The sequence below is a fragment of the Caretta caretta genome, chromosome 7 (genome assembly GCF_965140235.1).
Source record: "Caretta caretta isolate rCarCar2 chromosome 7, rCarCar1.hap1, whole genome shotgun sequence".
NCBI lineage: Eukaryota > Metazoa > Chordata > Testudines > Cheloniidae > Caretta > Caretta caretta.
The window spans coordinates 93382646-93408886 of NC_134212.1; the positions used below are offsets into that span (position 1 = coordinate 93382646).

Genomic DNA, 26241 nt, shown 5'->3' on the forward strand with positions numbered 1-26241 from the left:
CTTTGGGTGATGCTGCTGTTACCCATTAGTAATTACACCTGTGGCTACTGGGGTCTGATTTTTAGAGGAGGTGGTTTCAGATGGAATACAGTAACTGGGTGTGGCTAGGTTTTGATGGAATTTCGTCACAGAAACAGTTTTCTCATGTGAATGAGGGAGTGTTAGATAGAATACGGTAAGGGGACCTGAGCGTAAGGCGGTCATATATGGCGTATGGTAAAGGAAATCCGAGATTTCCCCTCCTATGAGGAGGATCCTATCTAGGTGGCATCTCTATGGTACCGGATATTCCAGGGCTAACCAGGTAGGTCTACCCTGCTTCTCTATGGTGGAAGCGCCTTTGGCTGGGGGCTGCTGCGGTTGTGCGCTTGCGTGAGCCGGGCTGCCCCAGGCCGCCGTCCGATGCGGTGAGCGGAGCCAGCTGTAGCTGCGGCTCCCGGTGTGAAGAGCAGCGCGCGCCCGCCCCCCTCGGTCCGCTGCGCCGGGGGGGCTCGTGCGCCCCCGTCACCCACAGCTGCGCCACTGGCATCCCGGGGGCTGCGGGGCGGCAAATGGTTGGGCCGGACGATGCCGGAGCTCAGGGCAGCGCAGCCTTGTTTCCCGCGGGCCGGCAGGATGAGGCGACGGAGGAGGAGGCGGCGGCGGAGGAGGAGGAGGACGGGGAGCGGGATGGGAGCCGGAGCCGGAGCCTGAGCGGCGGCTCGGGGCAGGAGCTGCTGCTGCAGCGGTACCTGGCCGGGAAGGTCGGCCCCACGGCGCCTGCGGGGCTGGGCTGTAAGTGCTGCCCGGAGAGACCCCCCAACGGGGCCGCCTGTGTCCTGGGCCCCCACGGGAGAATGACCAACGGGGACGCCGGCTTTCTGCTGCCGCTGGAGGAGCCGCCTGCTTGGGCCTTGCGGACCGAGCCGGGGCCCGAGGAGGAGGAAGCAGCGAGACTGCCCAATGGGGGTTTTCCTCATTTCCCCCCGGCTCCGGCTGGGGATCGGGGAGGCGGCGCGGGCCGGGCGAGCCTGCCGGCGGGGGCCGCCCTCGAAGAGCCTCTGAGGAGTTGCTGCTTGGGGCCCGATCCGGAGGGTGGCGCGGCAGTCGGTAGCCCCCCGCCGCCGGCCCTCAGCGGAGCTGGGACCAGAAGCCCGACAGAAGCCGCCGCCGGCGTTCGGACTCCCCGGGACTGTAGCGACGGGGCTGTTGCGGCGGGAGGTCTGTTCCCGGCGCCTGTGGGCTTCATAGACATTAACCTGAATTCCCGCAACACCTACGAAGTGAGCCGGCGCCGAAGCGCCCCGGAGCACCAGGCGCACGGGGGGACGCCGGCCACCTCCCCGGCCCCTCCCCAGGAGCCGACGGACAAAACCAAGAGAATCGCCATCCCTGGCAGCAGCAGCGGCATCGCCGACTTCATTACAAGGTGAGATTCCCCCTCCCCCGGAGCCCTATGTTCCTGGGGCGGGAGCAATACTGACCCTCCTAGCTGGGGAAGGGGAAGGAAAGGACACTGCCCTGGTGCCTGGGAGAGCAGGAACAGCAGTGAGCTGATGGTGGGTGGAATAAACTTCAAAAATAGCGTTAGTCTGTGCAGAGATCTTCCCAAGGTGACCCGATGCTCTGCTGTCCTACCTGTTTCACTAAGGCTCCCCGAAACTAGCTCTGGGAACTGTGATCTGGTCTCTCCTCCCTCCCCCCTCCAAAAACAAAAAAACAACCCTACCTCACTCATCTTTTAAGCGTAAAAACTTTTAAGCATAAAGACCAATGGTCAACAGTAATTTTCAGTAACACTGATCATGTTAGGTTTCAGAGTAGTAGCCCTGTTAGTCTGTATCCACAAAAAGAAAAGGAGGACTTGTGGTACCTTAAAGACTAACAAATTTATTTGAGCATAAGCTTTTGTGAGCTACAGCTCACTTCATCGGACGCAACATGTTAGTATTAACTTCCAGCAATGGTAGGATTGTGTGCAGAACTTAAGTATCTCCTATCCCTGCCAGTAGGGTGACCAGATGTCCTGTTTTTATAGGGACAGTCACAATATTGGGGTGGGGTGGGGGAGCTTTTTCTTAGATAGGTGCCTATTACCCCACACCCCCTCTCCTGATTTTTTTCACCCTTGCTATCTGGTCACCCTACCTGCCAGCCAGAGAGAGGCTGTGCACTTGGGAGGGAATTTAAGAAGACTGAGCCCTCCTCTTAACTGACATATGTTTGTAGTGTAAAGTACCTTGCTGGGGGATGTGGAAAATCCAGACCCCTGGGCAACATAGTTACACTGACCTGGTGGACATAGCTACCCCCTCCGGGAGAGGTGGAGTACCTGCACTGGTGGGAGAAAGCTCTCTCATTAACACAGGTAATGTTTTCACTAAGTGTTACAGTAGCCGATGCAATGCTGTAAGTATAGACAAGCTCTTTAAGACAGTTTTAGAACTCCAGTCCGTGAGTTTGTTGACTTCAAAGCTGAAGACTGCATCACATGTGAAGGTAGTTACAGCAGCAGCATGATCCATGTTAACCTAATAGCCGCAGGTCTTTGGAGAATATTTGGTATTAAAATAAACTTTTCTGGGTTGGAGAATTACTGTCAAAAAAAATATATGACTGTTATAGTTTTCTGCTCCTCAGTAACTTTCAATCAAAGCGCTATGAGACTTAATTGATAATATGATAAAGAAACAGCGGTTTTTCATCCATAAGCAGAGCTTGGAAAATTGTACAAGCCACCAACTAGCTTGAATGCTAAGCTTGTTTGGAGTAAATTTGAAGGAAAGATCTTTGAAAGGCAGAGCTGTATAATTCTGGGGTCTCTCCTGTATAATGTGGGGTTAATGTGCCTCAATGGACACAGCATATCCCGTGATAGATCATGATTGTTTACCTACACACTCTCTCTCTTCTCTATGTTGTTCTTTCCCTATATTGTCTTCGTTCTCTTCTTCCCTCTCCCTGCCTCCTTTGTATATACTTATACCTGAGACTTATTTTGGAGAAAAGATAAATATAATCTCTCACATCCAGTTAACTAATACAATCTTCTCACGCACAAGGTTTGGAAATCTTACAAGAAATCAGATAGAGTAAACCCACTAGCCGAAGACTGATACGAAAGATGAGTTTCACTCTGCAGAGACAATGCCCAAGTGAGAAGCACTTTCCCTTGCTGCAGCTGCTGGGAAAGGGGAAGGTGCTTGGATTCTTACTGAATGCTATCACTGGATTCTGCTTTGGAGTTATCTTCAAGCTAGTAACTGTCTGATAAATTTGGAGTTTGTCATCCTTTCTAAAGAGCCTCCTGACTGCTTTGAGGATGGATTGAGGGAGGCGTCTACCAGTCTCTTGTCTACTGCAATGGGAGTGTGTGGTGTTTTTGCTCTGTCCCGTCTTTGCTTTTGTCATTTTTTGTCTCCAGTACTCTATGCTCCCTTGCCTCATTTTTTGAGTAGTCCAAATTAATAACTCCAGTTCTTGCTGTTTGTTGCTTTCCAGAGTAGTAGCCAAGTAACACTGAGTAGTCTTCTGGGAAACCATGAAGACTGACCAGGCTAAATCCAGGTCTGTGTTACAAACTTCCGTCAGTATACTGATGTCAGGTGTGGGGAAGATGACTTTTATTCCTCCCAGTACTACTTTTCTGGCAAACCATCCTGATATAGATGCAGTTATATACTGGCATAAGTTTTTTTTTGCCATTACAGCTTATTTTACTTGGGGAACCTGTACTAAGCTATACTGGCAAAAACATTATTTTCCTGATACGAGCTGCATCTACTCTACGAGAGTTTGCTGGTATAGCTATACTGGCAAACCTTTTCTAGTGTAGACCTAAGTTTCCATTTTGCTGCAGTTTTGAGAAGCACCTCTAAAGGCATTGGAGTGGTTTGCCTACAGACTTTCTGAGAGGACAACACAACAATAATTTTAGAACTTGCCCACATGAAGCAGCAATTTGCACTGTGCGGGTGTGATTTCTAAAGTGTACTAACTGGTCTGGGCAGACCCTGATGCTCTGTGGTAAAAGTTTCCTAGTGTGCTTTAATGTAGTGCTCAAACACCACTGTGTTAGAGTACATTAGGGAACTTTTAGCTTGTACCAGAAGGGTCTGCGCAGACCAGTTAATGTGCTTTAGAAATCAGACCTCTTGCTGCTCTGTGTAAGACAAGCCCGTATGCTCCTTTTGCGTGTTGTAGGTTATCTTTGCAACTTTAAGGGCTAGAAGTCCCTCCCCCCACACCCCCGCTTTTTTTATAAAGCATTTAAATGTTGCAGAAGTTGATAATTTTTGTTTTAAGAGGTGCAGGTCTGGAACTGTTAAAGTTGCCTTATGAGTGAATCCTCAATAGTGACAATGGGGTCTCTTGTGACTCTTGTGAATAGATCATTGTATTACAATGAGCACGAAGTCATAATGATGCTGGTACCAAACCTTTAAGTTGCTGTACGTGGAAACAATCCCAATTATGCATGCCTTGATTTCCCACTGAAGGTGCTTTTTATAGAAGGGAAAATCACTTCTCTGTTCTGTTCTTCCTCTGTAGTTTTGTGTTAAAACTCTGATTCTTTCATTTTCTTTCTTTACCCTGATTATGCCATCTTCTGTTATATTTAAAATTAGTTTTAAAACATAGCTGCTTTTTTTGTTTTTTGGTAGAAGGCATTTAAATGCAAAAGAGGCAGCTGACCATACTAATAGGCCAGAAATAAGTGTTTCCTCCAGGCTTTTTGGTAAACATTCAATAAAGAAGGCATGCTAGAACTGAAACTGCCTTGTAAGTGTGACTACTTTTCTGTTTATTACAGCTGAACACAACTCTGTGCTTAATCACAGAATCACTTCCTTACTTTCAATAGTCAGAACCTAGACTGTCACAAATTGACTTAAACCGAACCCTTAAATATCAAACCTAATGCCCATATGAGGGAGAAATTTGATCTGATGATTGTTAGGCTTGAAACCAGAGTCCCAACCTGTTCCAAGTACTATCAAATCTATTTGATATAGTGCTAAATTTTGTCTTGAAAATAAGTTTTCACCATCTTTCTCGTTCTATATTTATTTCCATTTTTTCCACAGCATGTGGTGTGGGCCTCCTGTAGGACAGCCGTAGTAATTGTGGGTTTTGTTAGGGCTGATGGTCAGTGGGGCAGGGAAAATTGCATGTCCCCAGATCCACCTGCCTCCACCTTGAAAGTGTGTGTCTGATGCTATGGCCAAAGCTTCTTGAAAGCTACCTGCCTTCTCTTAGACCTTGTCTACTCAACAGGCACTGTACTGCTATATAGTTACATCTGTATAATCCTGTAGTGTAGATGCAGTGTACAGTGACAAAAGGGCTGTTTCCATTGCTGTAGGAACACCTCCTCCCCAAGCAATGGTAGTTAGGTTGATGGAAACACTCTTATGTTGACCTAGTTGCCTCTGCACTGGCAGTTGAGTTGGCATAACTGCAGTGCTTGGTGTGGATTTTTCCTACCCCTTGGTGACACAGTTATATTGACTTAAATTTAAGTGTAGACTGAGCCTTAATGTACCTAGATCTGGCAGTAGCTCTTGTGGTACATAATTATAATCTGAGGCCTGGTCTATGCTTTAAATTTAGGTTGATTTAGCTGTGTTGCTCAGGGGTGTGAAGAATCTGCACCACTGAGAGACTACAGTTTTCTGACCCTCACTGTAGACCCCAAGTTGTAGCTAGGTTGCTAGAAGAATGTTTCTGTCAACCTAGCTACCATTGCTTGGAGAAGTGGTGTTCGTATGGCAACAGAAAAACCCCTTCCATTAGTGTAGGCTGTGTCTACGCTGTTGGGTTATGCCAGCATAGGTATGGCACTGTAGCTATGCTGGTAGAGTTCCCATAGTGGAGATATGGCCTGAGACGGGAGCCTACTAGCCCAAGTGTGCGTCTTGTCTCATTGTTCAGATCATTTTTGAGCTAGAGCAGGGGTTCCACTAGCATTGCAGCATGAAGCCTCCCAGTGAGTAGGGAAAACTGAAGGGGAATGAAAACAAGCAGTGCTTCTGCTTCCCCCCCCCCACCCTCCCCCCCCAAAAAAAGAAAAGGCAAAGAATGAACTGTAAAAGGGCAAGAGAAGGAAACTGTTGGAGATCAGGCAGCAGTAACTGTACCAGGGCTCCAGCAAGAAGGTTGGGAACCAATATTTTGTGATGGCTTTTCTAGGATATATAGTTGCAAAACTTTTTAAAAAGTTCTATAATGCAAGAACATGTATCTGTTGTGCACATGGCTATTATTCCTTTCCCAAGAACAATTTTATAGCCACCTGACAATTGTTGGTAAGATACTTGATTGCCATTTTATTCTCAAGTTTACAGCTTAACAACTGTGAAATGTTTTTTGTCCTGCGTCTTTTCATTTTTTTCCTCAATCTTTACATTGCTGCTCTTTTGAATAGCATGTTTAATGTTAATTTTGCAGAAGTAAAATAAATCTAATGGAACGTGGTTCAGTTTCTTGTTCCCAAAATTCACCTTCATGAAGAGTTGTCCTTGCTGGTGTAAACTGAATGGTTTGGTTTTTAATAAACAGTTACTATGGCAGTTACATAAAAATAGAACAAGACACACTGTAAGTATTTTTTGTGACTGGTTCATAAGCAGTCTTGTGAACTTCATCTGCCAACTACTGGTGGGTCACCAGAGGTAGTGGCAATTTCCTCTTCTTCCTCTCCCCCCTCCCCCCAACTCCCTCAAACCAAAGAATAACACTTCCCCACTTCCATTTCCCCACAGCCCCCTCCCCCCAAACCTTCTGCAATTATTACTGGAATAAAACAGTGCTGGGGAGTCATTGTTGTACCTGCAAAGAAAAAACTTTAAAGTAGTGTTTTCTTGAGTGGGGTATCAGATGGTGCCAGGCTAGTTTGGGTGGGGACACAGGGCAGAGATGGGGATCACTAGTGGAAAAGTCACCTGAGCCCACATGTCCTTTACTCTGTTGTGAACATGTTCCTCTGGCTCAAGCAGCAGGCTGTACCTCAAAAGCTGATTATCTTCCCATCTTGCTCCTACTGTTGATCTTAATAAGCAGGTGGGGAACTACAAAGAGGTCAGTTGTCAGAAAAATAATATGTAGGTGATCTAAACACTACTGCTAGTTTTTTTAATTATGCTTCATTTTTAGCTTCTGCTCATTCTAGTTCCTTTGCAGCTTCAGCTGTCTGTTTAGAAATTTTTAATGTAACAGTTGCGCTTACATTTCTCTGCATCTCAAATATTGATTTATGAACAACAAAGCCATTCTCATACCTACCTGTCCACTTAAATTACAAATATTTGACCTGAATTCCAATTGCCTGGAGAATCAAGGTAAAAAGCTGCTGGACGCAAATTTTGTTGCAGTGATCATTGTAGTTAACTTCAAATAACATTTCGCCCCTGGAGTATAGCTGGGCTAAAACTGCAAACAAGACAAAAAAGCATGCTTATTTTAAAGTTGCAATCAAAAATAATGTGAAGGCTTTTTTGGCATACGTAATGTACAGTATAAGCAGAACATCAACTTATTCTGCCATTATTTCTTGGCCCTTCTGTCTAGTTCTAACAGACTTATGTGAACAAGTTACTAGAATTGCATTAATACACTTACTCCAGCCACTTTGTAGCTCAAAGAAGAAAAACTGTAAAAAATTGAAAAACTACTTTAAAAGTCTGTTACTTTATTTTTATTTTTTTAGGCGTTTTTTGCCTTTACTTTTGGTGACGTGTTCTGTCAGTATTTTGAGTTTTTTAATAGTGCCTTTTTCATCTGTTTTCTTCCCATCTGATCACCAGGTGTTTCTGTCAAATCATTAAACATTAACGTAGTTATGCAGTTGCTGTAGAGTATCTCCATATTTAAGTCTGCAGCCAGAACTGTGTTGTACACATGTGTGAATGATGAGGATATTTGATTTATCTTCCTTCCCTTTATTTTTCTTTTCTGTCCTTATTAAATTCTTAGCATTTTTAACCCTACTGTTTTTTGTTATACATGATTGAGTTTAAGGTTACAACATATTCCAATACTCTATCAACAAACTAGTATTTGTAGGGCTGGTCTGTACTAGGCATACTTGTCATTAAGAGCTTGGTTCAAACTGATAAAACACTATCTACCCCAGGGATCTCAAAGTCTAATCACCACAAGGGCCACATGAGGACTAGTACATTGACCTGAGGGCTGCATCACTGACACCCCCCCCCCCGACCCCACCTCCACTCCACCCCTTCCCCAAATCCCTGCCTCCTCCCCGAGCATGTGGCTCCCTGCTCCTGCCCCCTCCCTCCTGGAAAGTGCTAAGTGCCACTAAACAGCTGTTTGGCGGTGGGAAGCGCCTGGAGGTAGGCAGAGGAGCAGGGACATGGCAACCTGGGGGGAGGGGGGGCGGGGATGGGAACTTGGCGGCCCGCAGGAAATAACCCCACAGGCCACATGCAGGCTGCGTGTTTGAGACCTCTGATCTACCCATAAGTGCTTGTAACACTTTTCATTAGTTCTAAGTGTTACAACTGTAGTAACTTTGAGGGCTTATCTACACAATGTTACTGTGCATTAGCTATGGTATAAATTCCAGTGTGCTCTACATGTGTTGCTCGCTAACTGCCCATGTGGCCCCTGTTAGCATGCACTAAAAATTCCATAGAAGCACAGAAAAGAACTGTTAGTGCATGCCAGCAGAGCCCCTATGGGCAGTTGAAGTGCGACATGCTGGTATGCACTAGAAATTACACTCCAGCTGGTGTACTCTAATGCACTGTGTTGACAAACCCTGAGCAGGTTATAGCTGGTTCAGTTTTCATGACTTCAGTGCTGATGTAGACTAGCAACTTGAGTGCTACAGCCATTTTGGTTCAGTTATTCATCCTAGTGTAATATCACAATCCTTCTGTCTGTGAGGCAAACCTGCAGCCAAACCAGGGCTGCTCGCTCAGCCACCCCACCAACAGGGGCTGTTATGTGCAGAAACTCAATAGGTGCCCCTCCAACAGAGCTGTCGTGAGTCACCACTCAGGCATTGTGCAACAACCCAGCTACACTAACTTACCATTCACAAAGAGCCTGCAGGGTCTCAGCCTTCAGGCATGTGACAGCAGCCTATCTCTCAGTAGAGCCTGGGTCAGATGACCCCCCAGGCTCAGGTATTTCCCCAACACAACAGCACTACTGGCCAGGAACCCTCACACTGCAGTGCAGCAGATCAGACTCTACTCCCAGCCTGCTTCTGCTCCTCTTCCTGCCTCAGCCTTGCCTGAGCCCTGTTCCAGTCTTGTCCTTGCCTTACTCTGACCTTGCTCCAGCCTTGCCTCCACTTCCTGACCTCCTTGGACTCTAACCACCTGGCTTTGACCTCTGGCCTGCACTTGGACTCCAGCTACAGTACTATTCTGGCTTGTCTGTAGACTCTGATTTTGGTTCTGATCCCCGGCCTGTCCCCAGATCTACGTTCCAGTGCTGTCCTCTGTTCAGTCCCGACCCTACGTCAGACTTTGCCCTCCACTCTGACTACTAGGCCTGACGACCAGGAGGCAGGGCCTGACACTGCATCCTTCAGTGACTTCTGAGACTCATTCTACCACCAGGCAACTCTTCCCCTACCAGTTCATCTAGGTTCGAGGCAAGTCTGACAGCACTGAGTCTTTGCTTAACTGGATGTCTAACTAAAAATTGCTTCGTTCAGTAAGATCCAAGAATTAAGTGTGCACCATATGCAAGACATGCTGTTCTGTTGATGGAATTTTTGTTGATTTCTTGGAGGGGAGGGGAGGACAACAAAACACACCAACCAACTTAAGGAATTTTATACAAAATCTTCTGTAACTTACACTTGACCTGCAAAGGGAGGGGAAAAATTGTTTGGCTTCATGTTATTTCGTGATGTATAAAGAAGACTTCAATATTTAAGAATGTTGCCATTTCTATTTAACATTAGAAATACAGGTCTCTTACATCCTAAAAGACCGTGGATAAGCAAGAGAACTAGTGAAACTGGTGGCTCAAGAAATGACAGCTGACCAGTTGAAAGGGAAAATTAAATTTTAGTTTTTGGTATACATAACATCTGTTTCTAATGATGATGTTCAATGAGAATTTTCCAAAGAGGAGGTCTTGAGCTGGAGATTCATCAGTCAACGTCTGTTAATTAAGGAGTGGATTCATAATAAAAATCGGAGATGCTCTCCCCCTCCTTCCCAGTTTTGCTGGATAACTTTATGGGAAGACCAGACATGATGTTCCTAATATTTCTCAGGTCAGAAATATGTAAGAAAAATTGTGGAGAGGAAGAGAAGAGAGGCAGTATAGTCAGGTCATCTTTATATATCATAAAGAAGAAGAGGGCACAAACTCCCTTTAAAATACTTTTTGCAGTCTGTCTTTAAGGCAGCAAAGTGAAACACTACAGATGTGGGGAAAGCTAAGATTGTTTTCACATACACCTTGTAAATCTTCTTGGCTGTATACATTATTATAATTATTAATAGCTACTTGCATAGCTAGCTGCACTGGTTGAATGTAGTACAGCAAACGAACCAAAGGCTTGTAATGAAATGTAGTAAATTTACTGTGATAGTTTAAAAAATCCCAAGCAAACCCAAAATCTACTGTTGTCCAGAATGAGGACCACAGATGTAAGATAGGTCTCTTTTGTACCCTTTCTTAATTCACTGCACACCATTCCATATGTGTACTTAATTATGGAGGGCGTTTTATGTAAATAATGTGATTACGTAGTTAGTGGATTTACTCAGAATTGCCGAAGAGCAAATTTAGGCCTTCCGTGTACAGGTTTAACAATGTGTAATGGATAAGGCACAGGTCCATTCATTGTATATTGACAATAAAAAATAAATTGTGGCTGCCTCATTGACTGCACCAGCCTGTTGATTGACCGAGGCAGGGATTCTCCAGAAATATATGATTAAACCTTACCTTTCCTTTCCTGACTCCTGCATCTGTAATGTAAATTTAGCTATCTATATGGAATGTATCTTGTTATAGCTTTCTCTTCTGATTATCCTTAATCTCTGAAACTGTAAGGTTTGACAGCTTTTCAAGAAACAACTGGAAAGATAACCATTCCCAGTTTTCTTTCTATATGCCTATTTCAATTAGTACCTCCTTTTCTAAGCAATTTTATAGTACACTGGATTCCTTTGATGAAGAACGTGGTGGTTTGGGAAATAACTGTTGAATTGTATTAATGTGGGCAAGGCTGGAATAGTTTTATTCTGATTGGTCTAAATTTAAAATCTTGTTTCTGTATAGTGATGGGAAATCTGTGTACTCAGACATGAAGTCTCACTTTGCAAACTGAGTAGCAAAAAATATTTGAAAATATGCTGTATACATCTAGATTAGTCATTCTTCCAGTTTGCTGGGACGTATATCTTAACTTTTCTACTTAAAATATGTTAATGGCAATCATTATTGTGCTTAGCTTTTTTTTTTTTCATCCCTTCTGTGTCAAACATCTCGTTATGAACCACAGCTCCACTAGTTTGGTAACACAAAGAAAAATAATTTCCTTATTCTGTTTTCTCCGTTTTTAAAATTAAAGATAGTAACTAAATCATGAACCGGAAACTTACCTTTTGTGAAGTTTTCTGATTTATTATTTTCACTGGACTCAACGTAAACATGGATTGGACATCTTGTTCTGAGTTGGTCTTAAAGTGCACTGATTTTTCAAATGTCTTATCTGAGTATGTTACACAGAGGTCAGTGTTGACTGTATATCTTTTAAAATAGCTATTATAAAGATTGAAGTCAGTTTCTTATTTCTAGATTTAAAGTATATTTAGGCTATTAAAGTATGCAATTACTGTATGTAATTCCTAATGCTTGTCTCTTTGTGTATGAGACTTGAGTGTACTGTTAGAGTTACAGAATGCTAGAAAAGTAGGGCTGGAAGGAACCTCGAAGTCTTCTAGTCCATCCCCCTGTTCTGAGGCAGGACCAAGTAAACCTAGATCATACCTGACAGGTGTATCTTCAGCCTGTTCTGAAAAACCTGCAATGATGGGGATGCCACAGCCTGTTTTGGAAGCCTATTCCAGAGCTTAGCTACCTGTATAATTAGAAACCTTTCCCTAACATCTAAAAGAAATATCCCTTGCTGCAGACTAAGCCCAGTATTTTGTGTCCTACCCTCAATGGACATGAAGAACGTGCCCCCCCCGCCCCCCTTACTCATCTTTTCTCAGACTAAACATGCACAGTTTTTTAACCGGTCCTCATAGGTCAGGTTTTCTAAATCTTTTAGAAATCATTTTTGTTGTTCTTCTCTGGACTCCCTCCAATTTAGCTAGATCTTTCCTAAGGTATGGTGCCCAGAACTGGATATATTAATATATCCCATCATGCACTCTCTCCAATCCTTCATATGATTAGTAATTTGAGGAAGTATATGGGGTTGAACATGTATAAGCAACAAAATAACTCTTGGATTACGGCACATAATACAGATCTGCAATACTTGACAGGCAATGATATTCCGATCCCTGATCCAAAGCTTGATTTCTGCACAAAATACAATCCAAGAACACACCCTCTGCCCCGTGCAAATTGATTCATAACTTTAATTTTTTTTGTTTTTGTTTTAAGACCTTGAAACCTTTCTGTTAACCTGGAAGGCTAGTAGACGGTTATCTGGAAGATCTTATTTCTTTTTAGTGATTCATTATTTATAGATTATGTTGAGTTACATTTGGTATGCTTAATAAATTGTTTTAACAGTGAGACTCCCCTCTTAAAAATATGTTGTTAACTTCGGCCACATTCAAATATTTTGTTACTTTTACTTTACTATTTTTTCCTATAACCCATTATCATAATTCCTTGTGTGAGACAACAAGGATGTAATAGAATTTTTTCTCAACATGCTGTATTTTTTATTTTTATTTTTTTTTCATTTTAAGCTGTTGTGTTGCTCCGAATAATAACTCTTTGTACTGGGCTCTTAAAAAACTGCAAACTCTTGTGAGGCTGTGAAGGAAAATGAGAGAGAAATTGCAGGCCTGCATGACCTGAAGTTGTCTTATTGGATGTGTGGGGTTGGAAGGGAGGGTGTGTGTGTGCGTGCGCGCGCACTTACATGGAAGGCACAGTTGAAGTGTACTCTACTACACTTTCAAAATGAAGTAGAATTTAAGGAACCAGATGATTCAAAACTTGGAGCTTACTTTGTCTGGAAGTAGTATAACATTAGGGGAAACTCCTATCCTCTAATAAGCCACAGTCTGACTCTGCATATCCTGGAAATATTAGCAACTGTGTGAATGACTGAGTACTGCAAGCTAGGCAAAAACATAAATCTGCATAAAATAGGGCATGCTTTAGTCTTGATAAATGGATCCTTATCTGACTCAAGTTGTATTTTTATCTTGTATATTTTGAAACAGTTTTTGGGAGTAAAAGTATACAGTTCATGCATTTTGACATCTGGTGTTACAAAATATACAAACACAAAATAAAATGGATATAAAGATACAAAATGGTATAATTAGATCGTATCCTCATCTGTTTGAGTTATGGTACTTACTAGATGAGGATTTCTCAAATCTTAACCGCAGTTGAATTTCTGCCACGTATAATGTATTAACTTTTTGTGTGTAAACATACAAAATTAGTTGTCCATAGTTGTTCAGACAAGGAAAATTGACTGCTCTTTTAGTAATTCTTGTTTTCAACACGTAGATGTATTAGAAATAAGTATACTTAAACTAGCACTGCAAAGCAGTGATCCATTTCAAAATTTTATCTTAATTTTAAAATGCTCTGAACATTGCTCAGTCAGCTAGAAACTTTACAAGCTTATTTTGAAATCAACCATGAGAACTTCCTCATTTAAGATCCAAGGTACATGCTTCAGAATTTAGCAGAGTGGAGCAACCTAAATGATCGTGATTCAGATCACTTTCTTTAAATCGTTGATGTACATCAAGTTGAAGCCTTCTAAAACTAGTTTCAAAACTTGATGCTTTAGATTAAAATTAGGCCTGTCGATATAATCTCAGTTAACTCACATGATTAACTCAAAAATAACTGTGATTTAAAAAAATTAATCGCACTGTTAAACAATAGAATACCAATTGAAATGTATTAAATATTTGTTGATGTTTTCTCCGTTTTCAACTATATTGATTTCAGTTACAACACAATACAAAGTGTACAGTGCTTACTTTATATTTTTGATTACAAATATTTGCACTGTAAAAATGATAAAAGAAATAGTGTTTTTCAATTCACCTCATACAAGTACTGTAGTGAAATCTTTATCATGAAAGTGCAACTTACAAAAAATTCTACATGTGTACGTTACAGAACTGCACTCAAAAACAAAACCAGTGCAAAACTTTAGAGCCTACAAATCCACTCAGTCCTACTTCTCGGTCAGCCAATTGCTAAGACAAACAAGTTTGTTTACATTTATGGGAAATATTGCTGCCCACTTCTTCTTTACAACGTCACCAGAAAGTGAGAACAGTTGTTTGCATGGGACTTTTGTAGCCGGCATTGCAAGGTATTTACGTGCCAGTTATGCTAAACATTCGTATGCCCCTTCATTCTTTGGCCACCATTCCAGAGGACATGCTTCCATGCTGATGATGCTTATTAAAAAAATAATGCGTTAATTAAATTTGTGACTGAACTCCTTGTGGGGAGAGTTGTATGTCTCCAGCTCTATTTTACCCACATTTTGCCATATATTTCATGTTATAGTAGTCTCGGATGATGACTCAGCACATGTTCATTTCAAGAACACTTTCCTTGCAGATTTGACAAAACACAAAGAAGCTACCAGTGTGAGATTTCTAAAGATAACTACAGCACTCGACCCCAAGTTTAAGAATCTGAAGTGCCTTCCAAAATCTGATTGGGACGAGGTGTGGAGCATGCTTTCAAAAGTCTGAGAAGAGCAACACTCTGTTGCGGAAACCTCAGAACCCAAACCACCAAAAAAGAAAATCCAGCATCTGACTCGGCATCCAACTGGTGGCATCTGACTCAGATGATGAAAATAAACATGTGTCTGTCTGCTGTGCTTTGGATTGTTATTGAGCAGAGCCCGTTACCAGTATGGACGCATGCCCTCTGGAATGGTGGTTGAAGCATGAAGGGACATATGACACTCTAGCGCATCTGACATGTAAATATCTTGTGATGTTGGTTACAACAGTGCCATGAGAACACCTGTTCTCACTTTCAGGTGACATAGTGGGCAGCATTATCTCCTGCAAATGTAAACAAACTTCTTTGTCTGAGTGATTGGCTGAACAAGAAATAGGACTGAGTGGACTTGTAGGCTTTAAAGTTTTGCATTGTTTTGTTTTTTGAATGTAGTGTTTTTTGTACATAATTCTATATTTGTAAGTTCAACTTTCATGATAAAGAGATTGCGCTACAGTACTTGTTAGATGAATTGAAAAATACAGTTGTTTTTTACAGTGCAAATATTTGTAATAAAAAATATAAAGTTAGCATTGTACACTTTGTATTCTGGGTTGTAATTTAAATCAATATATTTGAAAATGTAGAAAACATCCAAAAATACTTAAATGGTATTCTATTATTAACAGTGCAATTAATCACGATTAATTTTTTTAATCTCTTGGCAGCCCTAATTAAAATATATAATGAACTAAATTATAATTGCCTTTTAAAATGCTACTACTAATAGGGTATCTTATTGGAACTTACAAAGCTGCTCTAAGCAAAAACCATATATTTGAAAATTAAGGTCCTGTTCCTGCATACACATATGCAGGTACGTAATTATGAATGAGAGTCAATAGGACCATTCATCTGAGTAAAGTTACTCATGCACAAAGTGTTAGGAGCATGAATGGCTAAAATTGTATTTTTTATAAACTTTTCTGACACATTTTTGTTCAAAACAAAATTGCTTCATTGTTAATAGCAAAGTTTTTAGATTTTTAAATATGCTAGAAGTTGTGAATTTCTTCTTTGACTATTTTGCTCCCAAGTGATGTAGGAATATAGGTGCCATTGATCTCCAGTCGCAGACCCTAATGGATTATAGCTCCAATCAAAGCAATTCTGCTTTTGTGACTTGTGGAACTTCAACATACTGGAAATTGGTGTGGGTTGCAAATATAGGTTATATACTTTCCAGTTTTATGTTTGAATTTTGTGGTGGTCCCATAGAAATGATGTACAGACCTTCGTTAACAACTGTTTCAGCAGATGAGCATTTTAAGTATGAAGTCTCTTAGAAAAGTCTCTCCTAATAGTTAGAATTTCAAATTTTACGAAGTATTTAAAGAAGCCACTACAAAATGTCCACTTTCCCAATTTAAGATTATAAAATGTGAAGAAAGCAAACAACTAATATGTAAATCTGACTTAATTTAAATCATGATGTGAAATTTTAAAATCCAGTTCGAAAAGAGAGATTTTATCCACCTTGGAACTTAATGGATTCTGCAGGTCAGCAGAGTGTTCACCTGTGGAGTTGCACAGGGCTCTGTTTTCTTAGCATGTTCATGAAGCTGGGAAGGGTGTATGTGCGGTAATCAGTCTCAGCTATCAGTAACATATAGATGAAACTTAGCTCTATATATTCTTTACCTTTTTGTTTTACATCCAGCCCAGAGCTCATGAAGGCATGGATCACAATGGCCAAAACCTCTGACAGGATGGAGTTCAGTCTCCTAACCTTTCTCTGGTGTAAGAAATCTGCCACTGACTTGATCTGTGGACACATTCACTTAGTAGAGGATGCTGTGATGATGATACAAGCATTTCACTCTTTTTAATTGCATCGTCTCTAGCCTGTATAGGTTAAGCTTCAGCTAGCTGTCCCTTTCATCTCTGTCAGATGTTGAGATGGTTAATTTAAAGAAAATGACTAAGAAGTGATTTGTTACTATACCTGCCTTTTGCTACCCCTAGCCAATTCTAGTAGCTTCAAAATCACATTTTTCTTGCCAGTTTCCTTTGTTTAAGTTTGGAAGACTGACTCAAACAGGAGAAGCTGACTAAGATGCTAACCTGTGCAAAAAGTAAAACTGAAAACTTCCTTGGAGGTACTTTTTAACAATAGTATGTAAACTGTTTCCATACAGAAATTTAAGTTGACTATATTGTTTTAATATATTTATTCTGGAAAAAGGGGATGAAAAATGAGGTGGCAAAATCTGAAGATGACTTAATTTTAGATTCGTGAGGGCTAAATAGGATTTTGAGGAACTTCACAAGGATCTAGCAAAGCTAGGTGATAGGGCAACAGTGGCAGATGAAATTCAGTGTAGGCAAATGCAAGGTAATTTACGGTGGAAGGAATGAATAAAACTACTTGTGCATACTGGGAACAATGTTCTGTTCAACCTGCTAACACATGTGAAAACTATATAAACTGTCTTGTCTTCGCTAAGAGTTTACCTCCGTTAGTTACACATGCTAGCTAACATGAGATAAGAGCACATATTTTATCTTAATATGGATGTATTCTAAGAGAATCTAAGTTGGAACAGAACTGAACCTATAAAGTGTGTGTGTAAAAAGCCTATCTAACTTAGCTTGTGATGAAGTATAGGGTAGAGACTAAATGTGTGTAGACTGTTAGTTGTTTTATAATCCTATAATCGCTGAAATTTTGTTCCAACTACTAAATAAAAATACTTTGGTTTAAGAAGATTGTTGGTCAGTATTGCTGTTCATAAGTTCCTAAAGAGAACATCAAACAGGTACCCAAATAGAGATGGGCCTGCACTGGAATAAGCAATTACAAATCTACACCTACATCTCAGGCTGAACAGAAATTGCATCTGGAGACAGATGATGGCAAGAGGCTTAATATCTGAGAAGGGAGCACTCTGAGGTGTAGTTAGCCCCATAACATCGCTATAGATATAGCAGTAGAAGTGGCGTGTGAGAAGGGATTTGAAAAAGCAGAAGTTAGTAGATGCATGGAGTAATTTAAGGAGGCTATTCATTACATAAATGTTTCCATGCCACCTTTTTTATGGGAGAAGTAGGAAAAGAGGGTAGTCAAGACTGGTGTCATTGCAGAGTGTGAGGAGGGTGTGATGCACTGAATTGAGTTTTCTCCCTTGGGGCGTTCAGGTAGGGTGACCAGATGTCCCGATTTTTATAGGGACAGTCCTGATTTTTGGGTCTTTCTCACATAGGCACCTATTACCCCCACCACCACCACCTCCTGTCCCAATTTTTGACACTTGCTATATGGTCAGCCTAAGTTCAGGGGAGGAGGACATCTAGGGTGATCAATATACCCTGAGTCAGAGTGGACTGATTTTAAATCTGTGATTTTTAAGTCACCAATTTTAATCATGATTTAAATGAGCACATCAGAACAGAAAATATTATATTGGCTTCCAAAAATAGTGAATCTTACTTATACCTCAAGCTGGTTCATAATAGATGAAACAGTTAAATTAACTGCTACTCAGTACTGACAGATTAAAAAATTCTAGCGTTGAATCTACCCTGGTGATTTGAAATTTGAGTATTTACTGACCAGATATATGTCTAAGGAAAAACTGAAATACACTAAACATGTACAATTTACTTTTATGTTGTATAGTCCAACTTCAATGCTGCATTTGAAATTGGTATTCAAAAGGCAAACAGAGGCTATTGCATGAGTTAAATACCTCAAAGTTATGAACACCTCAGGAGTGGAGATGGTTTGCAACTCTGAAATGTTCATAACTTTTGAACAAAATGTTATGGTTCTTTTAAAAATTTACAACTGAACATTGACTCAGTACAGCTTTGAAACTTTACTATGCAGAAGGAAAATGCTGCTTTCCCTATATATTTTAGCAGTTTAGGTTTAACACAGTACTAAACTGTGTTGTGTTTTGTTTTTTTAAATCTCTGCTACTGCCTGATTGTGTACTTCCGGTTCCAAATGAGATGTGTTGTTGGCTGATCAGTTCATAACTCTGGTGTTTGTAACTCTGAGGTTCTACTATATGGCTTTCTTGTTAACACACTATAACTTCATTGTAGTAAAGAATATCTAAAGCAAGGTAGACTTGTGTCATACAGGGAAGTGGGGATGTTTGTAGACCATGGGGGATTCAATTTTGAAATACCTGTCTATAGAAATGAAATATTGGGGAAAATCTTTGATCGCAAAGGGCTGTTCACACCTATTGTATAAATAACGCTGCTGTTTGACTTTCTTCTTAAAATTCGAAGGTTTTTAGGGACCCATAAAAGGAATTTTATTTGACTTGGTGGTAAAATATTAACAGTTGTTGGAGTCTTGTCTGTATTACAGCTTCTGCTGGTGCTAACAGTGATGCAGCTGAGCTGGTGGGTAGCGTCAGTGGTATTCCCTAGCATAAATGAGGGCCAAGTGATTCCCAGCAACCAGCAAAGTCCCTGACCTAAAATCTGTTTCTCTATTTCCCAAACCATCCACAAAGCTGTATGTTCTTGCATACCTACTTCTGGAAAATCTGGCTCACCATTGTGCTCAATTTCAGCTACTACTATATAGCTAAGGGACAGCACTGTAATAGTGATACTTACTATATTTTTTTGACAGTTCAGTCAGTTACGGGAAATGAACAAAACTGGTGAATGTCAATATAGGAGATCTGTATGTCCGATTTCTAGTCTCTCGAAGGTATCCACAGTACATGGAAGAGTTTCGGAAGTCCTTTGGGAGATGTCTTTCTTGTATCCAACAGATTGGATACAACTTCATGTGAAGATCCTGCACTAGAAGGATTTTTTTTTTAAGTAGACATTTTTGGCTGTGATTCTCTTAAATTACAAGTGAGATGATCGCTGCTTTGAGACACTTCCAACTGAATGTAAACTGCAATACAAATCAGGCATGAGGGCGGTAACAACTATGAGAATAAATGAAAAATACTTTAGGAGATATTTGAAAGAGATGCTGTTGCCTACAAAGAGAGAATGTTGGAGACCATGTGAAAAAGGTATGAAGTAATGAGCAGTAGGAGGAAATAAGGTCACACAAAGGAGAGAGAATTAAGTAGAGAATAAATCATTAGAAAATCTTGAGTGTGGGGAATAAAAACTAACCTGTAAAATAAGTGGAGCAATGCAGAACTTTGAGGAAGTGGCCAAAGAGCTGGAACTCAATGTGAAAAGAGAAGAGATTGTAGTGAGATGTCATCTTGTACTCCTGCAAGTTTCATAACCTGGTGCTACTGTTTACATTTTCCAACACCTACATCAGGGCAGGCTATGTAAAATGGTAATCTGTGGAACTAGTGTGTATATATATTCAGGAGGAAATGTTTTAATACACTTATCTCCGCCTTGTAAACAATCCAGAGCACTGTGGAAGGTACCTCATTCTTGTAATTAATTCACAGCACTGAGCAGAATGTCAAAACTTTTGCTACTACATCACAAACAAGCAGAATTTCTAATCTTCCTCTCAGGGTGGACATATTCATTGATTAATAATATCACTCACATGATTCTCAACTGTTCAAAGAAAAGGGAGAAACTAGATCCTTCTGCAGGAACACCTTTTCTAAGCTCAGCAAAAGGGTCAGTTGAACAGTGTAGGTTTTTCCCCTTCTGTGTCTGGTGCAAGTTTTCTGTTTCTGGTTTGTCTTTCAGGCTTACTTACCATGCATATTTTGGTTTTGTTAAAACTTCATCTCCCACTAACTTTGTAATTTAGTTACTAACATGGCCAGCTCTAAACATAGTTAAAACTCTGGGAGCAGTGCCTGGCTAAATGTTTCTCTCTTACCAGAACCCTATGCTGGCACGTAGCTGTCCTCTTGTCAGTGGTTCAACACGCTTGTTTTTGGCATTTAACCAAGACATCCTGTGACCAGTTTGGCTTGTCCATCTTTCCTTTAATGTTTGTGATGCCCCACATGCTGCTCTGTATGATGACCTCCAGATGATATGTCCCCTGCTGGAGAATGCTGGAGTAGCTTCTGCTGATTTTTCAGAGTGCACCATGATACAAACAAGGTTAGATAGTGTGGGTACAGGTGCACAAACATGGTTGTGATACAGAAAAGATGCTGTTTGGACACGCACTGTACAGGGTTTCTTGTTAATGATTAATGCAATAGTTTAAAATGCAATTTTATAACAGATTAGAAAGTTAATAGGTGGACCGTCTTAAGTAGAAGACAGACGTGGTTGTAGTTTTTCACAAGTAGAATGCAGGTACTTATATGCAGTAACTGTGTAGCATACTTGTATTTCTATCAGGGCAAATTGTAAAGGATATTTTCAGGACACTAATATAAATTCAGTCAAGCTGGTAAGGAAATGTATCCAACTAAAAATAAGCAAAACCCATGGATAAAACTAAACAAAATTCTTATTCAAAGGTACACACATTATGAAAGTCCCCCTCTAACTGAAACTTGCCAGATTTAACAGTACAAGGTTTTCTAGCTAGCTGTACACTCCAAAAAAAGTGTCTTCTAAAGAGCCAGTCAGAAATCATTGCACAAAGTAACCATATAAAGTCAACAAGCTGTTAAAATGCTAGTATTTTATACAGAGAACTAGTGTTGTGCTGTACATTTGGAGGCCAGCACATAAGTGGCTTGAGGAACTGGGAAAGCTGGTTTACTTTCCACCCTGAAACAGGTTAGGTGAACACTGATTTGAAAAAAATCTAAATGTTGGGAGTTATACAATGTAAATCTATGAAAATTTGTGCAGAGCACCTACATGCCACTGGCCCTGTAATCATTCTAAACAGCAACTGATCTGAGGCTAGAAATGGTTGCAGGCATACCTCTGATCAAATGTGCCCTAAGATGACCTTGTTAGTTACTCCTTAGAAGGCTTAGAACTTCCATTCAGACACATCTGTCCATTTAGACTTAATTGTTTTATACACTGGCTGATGAAGGAAACCTTATTTAAAGCCGCACACGCATTCCTAGGTTTTCTAATCCATGTCACAAAAGTTGGAATGGCCTTTAACAACGTTTGTGGACAAGTGTCTTATCAAAGGGACATGAAAGACTGGAGAAAATATGGCATACAGTACTGAGAAGTGCTGATCCTACATTTTGCTGGGATAAAGGGTGAGTCAACACAACCATCTTAAATTTAGGGGAGGGAGGTTTGTTTCGTAGTGGAAGAAGTAATTGTCATCTGGAATAAAACTTCATAGCGAAGAATTTAAGATTTTTACGAAGAAGTAATTCAAGGTGTCTTACTGTGCAGCAGAGCAACTTCTCTAACAGTAAGTAATAAGAGATGGCAATCAAAACTGAAATTGTTGCTACTATAGAACAGCAGCTTCCTTCTGCCTGCCTATAACTTCTGAATAGTTGAATGTCAGGAAAGACCATTTTGTTTGGGGTAGGATATCCGAGCCTTTTAAATTGTGCTTTGAAGAAAACTTGTTAAAGATGGACCGTGGCAAATCTTATCACATTACTACTTCAGAATTTTTTCCAAATTGGAAACTATTAAATAAAAAGGTTAACTAACATAGCTAAACTTCAATAGCAGAACTGTTCCACAACATTGGTATTTTCTATTTTTCTCATTAAATGTTACTGTTGTGCTGTGAAAGGTACAGTCTGTGCAATAGTTACTGTTGCTGTTTGAACCTTAACTCTTGCTTTTCTTGCTTCTATTGACAGGGCTATGTCAACAGTAGATGTCCCTCAGTTTGGACTACTGAGGGGTGTATAGCCGTGTGCACCAAAGTGCTGCATTGTAACTCCCCTTGTGTGGATACTGCAGGCACAAACTAAAAGGCTCCTAATTTGCATTAATGCAGACTAGGAACCTGTTTGTTTGCATCTGCAAGATCCAGGTGGGGAGGAATGACAATGCAACACTTTGGTGCACACTGCTATGTATGCCCTAGCAGTCTAAACTGTGGGGCAGTGTAGATAAGCCCTAAACTACGTTGACTGTGCTGACTTAATGTTGCATTAATGATGCCGTTTCATTTTCATGTGCTTCATTACTTTTTTTTTTTAAAACTGTGTTAAATGTGAGTCTCTCTACTACACTGGGCAGCTCACACCATAGTGAGGTAATTTTGAGGGAAGCTGGGAGTGTTGCTGGTGACACTTTTGCCTAAAGACACTTTTTTTGGCAGTCTGCATTATGCTCTCAACTTCACAATGGAAATTCTGGAAATATTTTTCTAACTTTTTTAGAACTTTAAGAATGAAAACTGTCACAAACACTGAGACTTTTTAAAATTATAGGATTGGCTTAGCTATTCTTTTCAAACCTGAATTTCTCTTCTGTTCCTGATGCTAAGCCTATGCAGATTTTGGTGGCTTTAATATTTGCTATGTTTCAATGAAACCTTTATCATTTCTGTTTGTGCAAATTCTAGTGGGAGTCCTTGCCACTTCACAATCGCTTGATCAGGCAAGACAAGTGTGTAGAGATATCAGTGAATTGGTTTCACTGAGCTCTGCTGAAAAACTTTAAACATTATTCATTTATATTACACTAGTATCTAGGATGTGCTGCTTGGGCATATGCTAAGTGAGTGAGGTTTTTTCAGTCACTGCTTTATTTTTAATTTCCCAAGCTGAGCTGTTTGTAGGCCTGTTTTTTCTTTCTTTTTTTTCTTTTTGAAAAGTTGGAATATATCACAATGGGGAAAAGAATGTACACGTTTCCCCATAGCACACACAATCTATAATTGCAGAGATTTTTTTTTCCAAAAGAAATTTTATCTATGGGCAGAGTCACGTTCCTAGCTTAACAACTGTGTATGTTTAAAGAAAATCTGAATGTGAAAATTGGGTGCTGAAATCGGAACTGCTTTGTAACATTAATTATATTGGATATCACTGGGCATCTACATTTTGTATCTTATTTAGTAATATGAGGCTACTTTTTAAATTTGTCTTTTGTACTCCTCCTTAGCAATTTGTCTGTTTCTACTTTCTTGTAGGCTTCTTTTTTTTTTGATTTTCAGGTCATTAAAGAGCTCCTGATGGTGCCATAGTTGGGCTTTTACTATTCTTCTGATCTTTCCTTCACATTGGGATTGCCTGCAGTGGTTGTGCCTTAAATATTGCCTCCTTAAGAAACTGCCAGCTCTCCTGAACTCCTTTTTTTCCATTAGATTGCTCTTCCCTGGGATCTTATCCCTATCATTTCTGAGTTTGTCTGCTTTTATTGAAATCCATTGTCTTTATTGTGTTGCTTACACTCCTTCCATTTTATGATCACCCAAGTTGCCTTCAGTTTCCTTACCAATTTCTCCCTCTTAGTCGTTTTCAACTAGTTTCTACCTATCTCCCCTTTCTGAAATAAAAAGTTGTCCCTTATACATTCCAAAACCTTATTAGAAATTTTGTGATTTGCCGTATTAGTTTTCCAACAGATGTCTGGGTAGTTAGTCCCACATTACTACTAGGTCTGTTTTTTTGGATGTATCTTTTTTTGTTCTAGAAATGCCTCATCCACCTCTTCTTCCTGATATGATGGTGTATAGTAGACCTTACCATGACATCACTCCTTTTTTTTTTTGCGCCCCCCCTCCCACCTCTTTATCTTTACCCATAGATTTTCAACTGGTCTGTCTATCACCTCCTTGTGGACCTCAGAACAAGTGTGTATAGTCTAGATGTATAATACAGGACCTCCTCCCTTTTTACCCTGCCTGTCCTTCCTGAACAAGCTATATCCCCCATACATGAGAGTGATGAGTTGTTACAGGCTGAAATTTAATACTTGGAGACGAGTTCACCACAAATATTCTGAAATTAAAACTTCTTGGTATGCAGTGCTCTATATCACAACATAATTTTTTGGAAATGTTGTCCTGGTTTATGTTTAATCAGTGGAATTATGTATTTTATAGTACCAGTGTCTCTAGTATTTTGACGGGTTTCAGAGTAGCAGCCGTGTTAGTCTGTATTCGCAAAAAGAAAAGGAGTACTAGTGGCACCTTAGAGACTAACCAATTTATTTGAGCATAAGCTTTCGTGAGCTACAGCTCACTTCATCGGCTGCCTAGAATTTTGGACTAGGAAGACTTTTTTTTTTAAATCACTTTCCAGCTGATTTATTTAACACAAAGATTTAAATTCACCATCCTTGGCTAAATGATTAAATATTATTTTTTAAACATACTATCACTGCAAAGACATAAACTAGATACACAATATTCTGAACTCCTTAAAAGATAGGTGAGTCCTCCAGTATCCTGTAGATGCTCTGATATTTAATGCTCTAGCCATTTATTCCTGTTGAGTTACAACTGTCAAACATTAAAAAAGAAAACTGTCCAGCGGTGTATAATTTCAAAAGCAATTATTGAAAACAATTGGATATTTATTTCAATAGCACGTGACCATTCTTATTTTGTACATTATTCACATTTTTTTTTAAAGAACGAGAAAATTAAAGGTAGTATACAAACAAGTATTTGCTCTTCTGAACATTAAGTCTCTACAAAGATGTATTGGGCTAAAACAAATCTAAAATTGAGACAAACTTTAGTATTGTAAGATGCCTGTAATTTAAAAGGATTTTTTTTCCCCTCCCCCAGAAACTTTTTCACCAAAAGGACAAAGGAACTCAAACCTGCTCTCCACAGTGCTCCTGGCTGGAAATTATTTGGAAAAGTCCCTCCTAGAGAAAACTTTCAAAAAGATTCCAAAATAATTCAGCAGGTGAGTAACTATCTCATAGTTTTAGGTATGAAATTTTGGTTCTTTTAGGAATGAGTTGGATTCTTAGTAGATGTCCCTGTCATAATTATCAGTAACTGGCACCTAGCTTGACAGTCAGAAGAACCTTTTTGAGTTTTGCTTTTCACTGAAAGAAAAAAGGTTACATATTTCCTTGTTTCTCAAGTAACTTTCCAAGCAGACCATGGATACCTCAGCTCACTCAGTGAAACTTAATTCAATACAGAATAAACAAAGTTGTCTTCAGTACTTTGGAGAGCAGTAGAAAAAAATGTATGAAAACCATTCATATGCATCCCGTTGTTCTAGCAGTACTAAAATATATTCTGATTTAAAGAACTAATGGTCTTTCAGTATTTACAAACTTTCCCCACATTCTAAATGACTTATAATACAACATTAGTTTGCTTACAAGATTGTGGGAGAGAGCTTGGTGACTGGATATATTGAGACAAAACTTGGCATACCATTCCAAATCAGGTTAGAAAGACTCAGGCCTGGTCTTCACGAGGAGAAAAGATGTGGGTTTTATTTTATCATGTGAGCTGATATATGATAAAATACTAATGTGGAAAAGACCGTTTATGGTTTTACAAATACCCTAGTGGTT

The 26241-nt window shown here is 40.2% G+C and overlaps 1 protein-coding gene across 2 annotated transcripts in view; it reads left to right on the plus strand.

Moving 5' to 3' along the window:
- Positions 1–330: 330 nt before the first annotated feature.
- The window catches only part of TBC1D12 (TBC1 domain family member 12), an 87914-nt gene continuing 62003 nt past the window's right edge, over positions 331–26241 (plus strand). Inside the window, exons 1-2 of one of the 2 annotated variants that reach the window (XM_048858281.2) lie at positions 331–1408; positions 25490–25613. In XM_048858281.2, the coding sequence (XP_048714238.2) occupies positions 552–1408; positions 25490–25613 (981 nt within the window). In that variant the 5' untranslated portion in view covers positions 331–551. The remainder of the gene's footprint in view (positions 1409–25489; positions 25614–26241) is intronic. The other variant, XM_048858282.2, reaches the window with a different exon arrangement.